The 8,405-nt window shown below is 38.0% G+C and overlaps 1 protein-coding gene and 1 long non-coding RNA gene across 2 annotated transcripts; both read left to right on the forward strand.

Moving 5' to 3' along the window:
* Positions 1-435: 435 nt before the first annotated feature.
* On the forward strand, positions 436-3,315 carry LOC143497890 (uncharacterized). Its single transcript, XR_013125910.1, has 4 exons — positions 436-549; positions 815-844; positions 1,063-1,128; positions 1,440-3,315. It is a non-coding gene; the product is annotated as an uncharacterized LOC143497890 (long non-coding RNA).
* Positions 3,316-3,326: 11 nt separating this feature from the next.
* LOC143497889 (interferon-induced very large GTPase 1-like) lies at positions 3,327-6,808 on the forward strand. Its single transcript, XM_076993511.1, has one exon. It carries the CDS (start codon positions 3,443-3,445, stop codon positions 5,837-5,839), a length of 2,397 nt encoding a protein of 798 aa, XP_076849626.1. The 5' UTR covers positions 3,327-3,442; the 3' UTR covers positions 5,840-6,808.
* Positions 6,809-8,405: the final 1,597 nt, after the last annotated feature.

The raw sequence follows: 8,405 nt of genomic DNA on the forward strand, positions 1-8,405 counted from the left end.
GCCTAGTACATAAATCCTCAAATATTTTCTGTGGCAAATTGCTACTGCACACACAATCATACACACATTTGTTTATATATCTTGTGGAGAGATGGGGTGATACATTCTTCACTTCAAAAAACAAGAAGAAATTTGCATTGTTAGTACTAATTTGCTGCAAAGCACGAATATGAGCACACTCAAATTTTGAAGAGACATAATTGTATACAATTTATATATAGTTTTGTTTGGTTGATTATTTATTTTTGTAACACTTTTTTTGTAATACTGCCTTTGAGTCAAACCTGGTTCCTGTCTATCAAGTTTGGGCAACATTACATATCGTGCCTTTTTTAGCATTGCTTCTCCTAGTTAAAGCCACACCCAGTTCTTGTGTGTCGGGTCTGCGTAAGCTTCATATAAAGTGTTAAGCGTTTAGAGATGTAAGAGTTTAGTGTTTTACCCAGGAAGAACATCAATAATTTCCATCATGAAACATGAAGTTATGGACCTACCTCTACCCCTCTCAGCTCCAACCAGTACACCTCACTATAAATTGAGGCATTTAAGGTACGTTTGTCTAAAAACAGACAGAGTTATATATAACAAAAAACAGTTGTAAAAAAGTGGATTTTGTAACTTTGGTGATTGGGTTAATGAACAGTCCTTGATAATGAGTTACCACAGGTGGTTTTAGAATCATGAAACCCGTTGAAAGTATTATGCAAATTTTGGTCTGACAAAATGAAAAAAACCCCAAAGAGGACACTGTTCAAAAGATAATGCGTAAAAAAAATGCAAGTCTGGCAAATCCATCCATTCCTTTGTGTTTCAGTACTAGAAGAAAAGACTGAGCCAATCACAGGTTAGATTTTGTTTTTTTTTTATATCTTTTGTTTTGATTTTTATTTTGAGTGAAAACATAATTCAAGTAATGTTTCTCTCTCTCTGTCTGTGTATAGATAGAAAGTGAGTAAATAAGTAAGTACATAAGTACACTTTTTAGTATAGGCCATTTTAGTTTAGGCTATTTTAGTATTCTGACCAAAAGCTTTTCACGTCTCTTCTTCTGTATGTGTTTAGTTCTAGATAATGCAGGAGAACAGTGGTGAGGAGAAAAACAGCAGACATAAAACTCCAGAGACCACGGTAATATGAAATACTTTACAATGACATTCCCTTTCTTAATTAAAGACTATCAGTCCTTCATAGTTATTTGTTCTTACGTGTATTGAGAATTCCAGCATCTGAGACTTTGTGTATGTCAAATGCTGTAATTAGATAGCTGTGTTTGAAGGTATATTATAATTTATTTGCTATTCAATATTAATGTATCTGCTATTTATAATTTTATTGTACAGCAAACCAAAACATCCTGAAACAAATTGTAAATACATTGCTTTTTAGTTCACAATTTAAATTCCAATATATTAATATAAAGCCATTGTTTAAATTTGTAGGGTGGATTGAGAGCAAAAATGAAACCCCAAGCTGATCTAGAGGAAGAACTTTAACCTGAATATCTTGAATCTTCTTTCTGGTTACAAGTTTTCAAAATCCAGTGCTGAAGCAATTGGGTGTAGGAGAGTATGACTTGCCTGTACAGCAAAATCATCGCACAAGGGGAGGATAAGATTCTGTAGACAATTATAGGTATAAGAACCTTTCAGAGGATTTTGAAGAAAAACATCTTCAAACTATAGAAAAAAATTGTTGGAATTTAGTAAACTGTCACTACCATCAATATGTCAAATGAGGCCGAAACACCTCAGAATAAGTCAAATGCCTGTGCACACCAGGAAGAGAAAATAATGTCAAATGCTATGGGACAAAGAAGCACCTGTGTACCTAAAGATGATCCCTTAAAAAGACATGTTGAAGATCAGTTCTGGCAACTCTCTTTGAAAGATGGTTCTGCACATACCGCCCACCAGTCTTTCTCTGATTTAGAGCTTCTAGAAAGATCATCTGGAGGTCTTGCTCTGAAGGGTGTCTACAAAACTACCAACGTTGAGGATCTGTTGCAAAACAGGGAGCAGCTAATAAAGACTAATACCTGCAAATTGTCCAGTCCAGATCACAAATCAGAATACAAAAAAGAAGAATTTTTCTCTGACAGGTCTTACAGAATGGTCAAAACAGCTACTGAAAAACTTGGCATCAGTTACTGGCATAAATGTATCCTGCATCCTGGAGAGAGAGATGTTTTCTGTGCTCAGAGAAAAATTATCTCCTCTTCATCCAGAGGAACATCCTTCAGAAATGAGTCTGATAGTACTTTTATATTACAAACAATTTGTCACTATGTACCACTTGCTTGCACATATCTTCATCAGATATCTTTGTCTGATTCAGCCCTGAGAGAACTTAAGGACATTAATAAACTAATAATCACATGTGACAAAAGTCAGGGCTACACACCAGAACTTTTCACAAAAGCAAATCAATTCTTTGAAACATTTGGGTCTCATGCTACTATGGGTCCCATTCACTTTGGTGGGACATTCTGGTGGGAAGCTTGTGCTGAGGGATTTTCAGGCCAGGAGCACAATGAAATAAGAAGTTTAGTGTCTAAGGTTCTTGACACAAACTTCAGTATGACTTCATATGAAACACAGTCACAGATCACAGACCCACAAGCTATAGATGTTGCAAAACAAGACATGGAATCAAGTCCTGAAATCAGAGATGAGTTCAACAGTGAAGTTCAGCTTTCTACTGACAAATCAGGAGGACCTCCTGAGGTAGTTGAATACACACAGTGGATAAATACTTTGGCTATTCATAAGGACACCTGGGCCATTGTAGACAGAGGTCCCAATCTGACACCAGTTTGGGACATTATCAACTCGGCCCATGCTAATGATTTCACAGACCATTTCCAGTTATGCGAATTCCTGAGAAAAGCTTATGAAAAAGGTCATGAGAACCCAGAACCTCAAAGAGCAGATGAGGTGCAAAGTTCTCCTAAAATACATTCTGAACTACCAAAGGCATATGAAAATTTATTTTTGAAACTGGGCCTTTATAACTTATATCCACACAAAATTACAGTGGCTGATCTTCTTTCCATAAACTCTTTGTCATTAGCTGACAATCAGCCTAGAAAAGACAGTGAGCTTTGTCGTTATTTTGTTAACAAACTCATGATGGTGGATGTGAATTGTAGATATATCCGTTGTGAACATACTAAGGAAGAGAGCACAATCAGAAGTACAAATGAGGATGCTTTCTTTAGTTTTGGAGAAGAAATAAATGAAAGTGCTGATGAGAAGACTCACATCCACCCTATGGATGTTCACATGGCAGTTTTCCACTGCACTGATGATTTCGCACGAGAGCATGGGCATCAAAGGGTCAAAAAGAAAAAATACAACATGTAAGTGAATATATATTAAGCTCTCGTGTTCAAGTTGTGTCCTTCATTAGAGTAGGGACCTCCAAAAATTCAAAATCTCAGATTATGAATTATATCCTGAATGATAACAAGCACCCAGCATTTTTCAGCCGACACTTTGATGGAAACACAAAAACTCGCCTACTGTTGGATGGTGTTACAGAGATTTCCTGGTATTGTCCAGGTGGGAGCAAACACTGTATTTTCCAGGAATGTGTGTCTTTAATCAACCTCCATGGAGATGCCAACAAACATCCAGGACAGCTAGAGTTCATACAGAGAATAAGCTCAGTCATTGTTGTTTTGCTTCCAGAAGACCCACGGGAACCTGAGATAGTGGAGTCAGTAAAGAGACTACAAGAGCCCAAGATTCCCTTGATCTTCTTGTTCACTGGTGTGGAACATGCGCCATCAAGCAGTGACAATAGAATTGCTGCTAAGAACAGAAATGATGCTGAACTGAAAAGAGAAATTGTCCTCAAAGTTACATGTGCTCTCCTCAAACAGAAGGAGGTGCAAAGTTTAGAGAGTCACATAGACACAGCAATAAAGAGTGGACTGATCGCTACCACAGAAAGTAAAGAGGTATGGAATGGACAAGAGAGAGCAAAGCATCTCATGGATATTTTAGGAATTAACGGGGAATCACAGAGGAACAATGACAAGTTATTAGGACTTAAAGATGAATACCTTCCTCTGCAGGGTGATCACTGGAAAAGTTGGAGCAAATGTGATAAAGAGGTTCACCGATTACATAGCAGAAGAGATATTAGTATTGACCAGCAACTCACTGAAATTGTTTCAAAGAAAAATAAAATTCGCAAAGGACAACTGGCGGAAGCACAGAATCTAAATAATTTCATGGCTCAGTTCTTTAAGTATGCATTGCCCAGGACAGAAACTAGTGAGAGAATAGCTATGCTGAACAGGCTCAAGAAATATCTAGATGATGCCTTCACTGGTGTGGTGGCTCATCTTCAGGACCAATACAACACAACATGGATAGACCACAGGAGACATACTGCAAAAGATGACAGGAAAGTTCAATTAGCGGATCACCTTCAGGCAATATCTGAGAAGATTAATTCTGCTGCTTTCGATGTCCATCACATTATAAGGGAAACTGGACAAATATATGAAGCTATTTGCTCTTCTGGAGAATTACGAGCTGTGTCTGGTTTTGAGGTAAATGTGCTCCCTGAATTCGGTGCTGAAATCATGATGTCAGGACGTCCCATAGAGCTGTTAGATGGGGATGCTAACCATATTCCCTTGGAGTGGATCAGTGCTGTCCTACAGAAACTTATTCAGAATATTGGAGACCAAAGAGTGTTTGTAATATCTGTTGTTGGGCTACAGAGTTCTGGGAAATCTACATTACTGAATGCTTTGTTTGGTCTCCAGTTTGCTGTAAGTGCTGGTCGATGCACAAAAGGGGCTTTCATGCAATTAGTCCCCGTGCATGAAGAGCTTAGAAACCAACTACACTTTGATTATGTCTTACTGGTGGACACTGAGGGTCTGCGATCTGTGGAGGCTGATGCATCATTAACTCATGATAATGAACTGGCCACCTTTGTAGTTGGTCTTGGGGATGTCACTATAATTAATGTCATGGGGGAAAATACAGCGGAAATCCAAGACTTCCTGCAGATATGTTTTCAAGCCTTTTTGAGAATGTCATCAGTAGAAATAAAACCGTGTTGTTTTCTTGTTCACCAGAATATTACAGAGACTGCTGCAAAACATAAAACTCAAGAAGGGAGAAGACAACTGATTTCAAAACTAGATGAAATGTCAAAAATAGCTGCACAGGCTGAAGATAGGGAGGTCACTGGCTTCAGTGATATAATACAGTTTGATGCTGAGACTCATGTATTTTACTTCAAGAATTATTTTGATGGAGACCCTCCTATGGCTCCTCCAAACCCCTCCTACTCTCAGAATGCTCAGGAGCTGAAAACAAAGCTGCTGTCCATTGCAGAATGGCAGGACGGCTGTAAGCTTCCTTTGATATCAGAAGTCAGAACACGGATTCAGCATCTATGGAACGCACTCATGAAAGAAAACTTTGTGTTCCATTTCAAAAACTCATTGCACATTATGGTGTATTCAAAGTTGGAGGAACAGTATGGAAAATGGTCATGGACACTGAGAAAATTTGCCCTTGAGACACAGAACACTCTGCACCACAAGATCAGTAGCAGTGAGTCTTATGACATACCAACAGGGCAATTCAAACAGGACTTCAACAGTATCTACCAAGATGTCAAAGTAGATGTTGATAGGTACTTCAGGGAAGAACTATACTCTGACATTCTTGTGCAGTGGAGAGATAACATTGATAAAAAGTTAGAATCTCTGATTGAAGATCTGATGAAAGAGACACGTGATAACGAGCAAGAGCTGATCAAAATGAAAAAAAAAAATTTCAGCAATAGAACAGAGAATAAAATCATATGAGAAAGAACTCCTCCAGAAGAGCAAAACCCTGGCCTCTTGTCTAATGACAGAAAAACACAAGGAAGAAGAGCTACAGACACAATTCAACATAATGTGGACAGAATGGGAAAACAGGGTGGCAGCAGAGAAACCTCAGCAAAATCCAAGAAATATTCAAACTGAAGTTGAAAAAGTCTTGGAAAATCGTTTCCAGAAATATTGGAGTAGAATATTTCCTTTGAAAGAAGGACCCTGCTGTAACGTGGATGGTATTGTAAAGAATTCACGTCAAAATATATTCAGAGATTCAGAGAAACAACAACTTGAGGTTGTAAAAGTAGCATCTCAAAGAGTCCAAGATGGTATAGAACAAATTGTTGCCAAAACTGAGAAAGAAAATTCTGGCATTAATGATACTTTCATTCATCACATGGTCTCAGAAATCAATTGCATAATTGAAAAATATGAGCAGTCATCCAACATTCAATTCACTGATGTCTTCAAAGCTCAGATAGCTGTTAATACTTGCATTAAGGATGTTAAGAACCTCGAAACACTGAATGAAAAGTTTATTAAAACATATGACCCATTAACACATTTAAACAGCAAGAAGGAGGAATATTTCAACATATTTAAAAAATATTTTGAGGGAGCAACATCAGTGACATTCTTTGTTAGATATCTTGTGAATTACCTGATAACAGCTGTGCAAGATGCAGTCACAAAGAAACTTTGCATTGACATTGTGGATGATCTGAAGTCAAACCTGCCAGCTTTCACTGGGAACAGATCTAATCTGGAAAATTATATACTGAAAGATTTAGCTGAAAAGGAGGATTTTGACTTGTATATCAAGTATATTTATGATCCACAAAATGTTCTTAAAATGTTTATTACTGCAAACACAGAAATGTATCTAAGTGATAAAACAAAAATGGAGAGAATGGTAAGGGCAGCATGGTCATCGTTTATTGATCTGATCATATCTAACAGTAACTCAGCAACTATAAAGCTGGTGGAGAAACAAGGAAATGTAAATGCCAGTGCATGGCTTGATGAATTCTGTGGCAAACTTGGCAGACATATGGCCATTTCAAGGATTTATCTTAAAAATATTGAGATGGAAGACCTTCAGGACCCAGAATTTTTTTATAAGTATTTTGAAGAACGTTTAAAATTAGCTATTGACTCGGGAAGTAAAAAACATACAGAATGGTTTACCTCTGGTCCAATGTTTTTTAAGTTCACAAACAGGCCAGATGATATTTTGTTCAAACTGCTGAATGGATGCTGGGAGCAGTGTCCATTCTGTAAGGCCGTGTGCACCAACACCATCCCTGGTCATGACTGTGATCACTCTGTTCGCCTGCATCGCCCTCAAATACTGGGGAATGTTTGTAATAAGTCTCCAGATTCTGCTGATGAATACTGGCCAGAGATCCCAACAAACACACAGAAACAGTTCTCTTTACACTTCTGTACTTCTGCTGTCAAAAGCTCTTACAGATTCTTCTCAGTCAAATCTGAAACGTGGGTTCCATTCAGGGAGTACAGACAGGCTGGTCCTCCATATGACAGATGGAATATTGAAGATCATGGAAGTGAGGGACTCTACTGGAAATGGTTCATCTGCACTTTCAGGGCACAACTGGAGGAGTTTTATGGTGGGAAATTTGAAGGCTGTGGTGAAATCCCTAAAGAATGGGAAGAAATTACAAAGATGGAGGCCCTGAAGGAGCTGAATATAATGGACTGAACTCTGTGCTTGTTTACTATATACACTGGAATAGCAGTGGAGGATTTTTAAATGAACATTGTATGTTTATTTTTACAAAACCATCTCGGCTCAAGCCTGACTAGAGATATGGGAAAACTGATAGGCAAATGCAGGTGGAAGTGAGAAAAAGTGTTTGCCAAGGTTGTTCTAAGAGTGCTGGTGTCTTATGAATGTCTGTAACAGAATTCAGGACTGGATCTGGAATAAAGCATAGCAGGACTTCACAAATACCCATATAATGCAGAGACCAAAACAGAATGTAACACCATGTAGTAAATTAGTGAACTGATACAGTCATGCCCGAAAGTATTCATACCCCTGGCAAATTTTGACTTAAATTTACTTTTATTTAACCAGAAATTATATTTCTGACTGGAAATGACACAGGCATCTCCCAGGAGATAATACGATGATGTACAAGAGGCATCATTGTGAGAAAAAAAATTTCTCAGCTTTTATTCACATTTGAACAAAAAATGGCATGTCCAAAATTATTCATACCCTTCTCAATAATTAATAGAAAAGCCTTTATTGGCTATTACAGCAATCAAAAGCTTCCTGTAATTGCTGACCAGCTTTTTGCAGGTCTCCACTGGTATTTTTGTCCATTCATCTTTAGTGATGAGCTCCAACTCTTTGAGGTTGGAGGGTCTCCTTGCCATCACCTTGATCTTTAGCTCCCTCCACAGATTCTCAATTGGATTCAAGTCAGGACTGCAAAACATTAATGTTTTTGTCTGCTAACCATTTCTTCACCACTTTGGCTGTGTGTTTTTGGTCGTTGTCATGCTGAAATGTCCACTGGTTTCC

The sequence above is a fragment of the Brachyhypopomus gauderio genome, unplaced genomic scaffold, assembly GCF_052324685.1.
Source record: "Brachyhypopomus gauderio isolate BG-103 unplaced genomic scaffold, BGAUD_0.2 sc114, whole genome shotgun sequence".
NCBI lineage: Eukaryota > Metazoa > Chordata > Actinopteri > Gymnotiformes > Hypopomidae > Brachyhypopomus > Brachyhypopomus gauderio.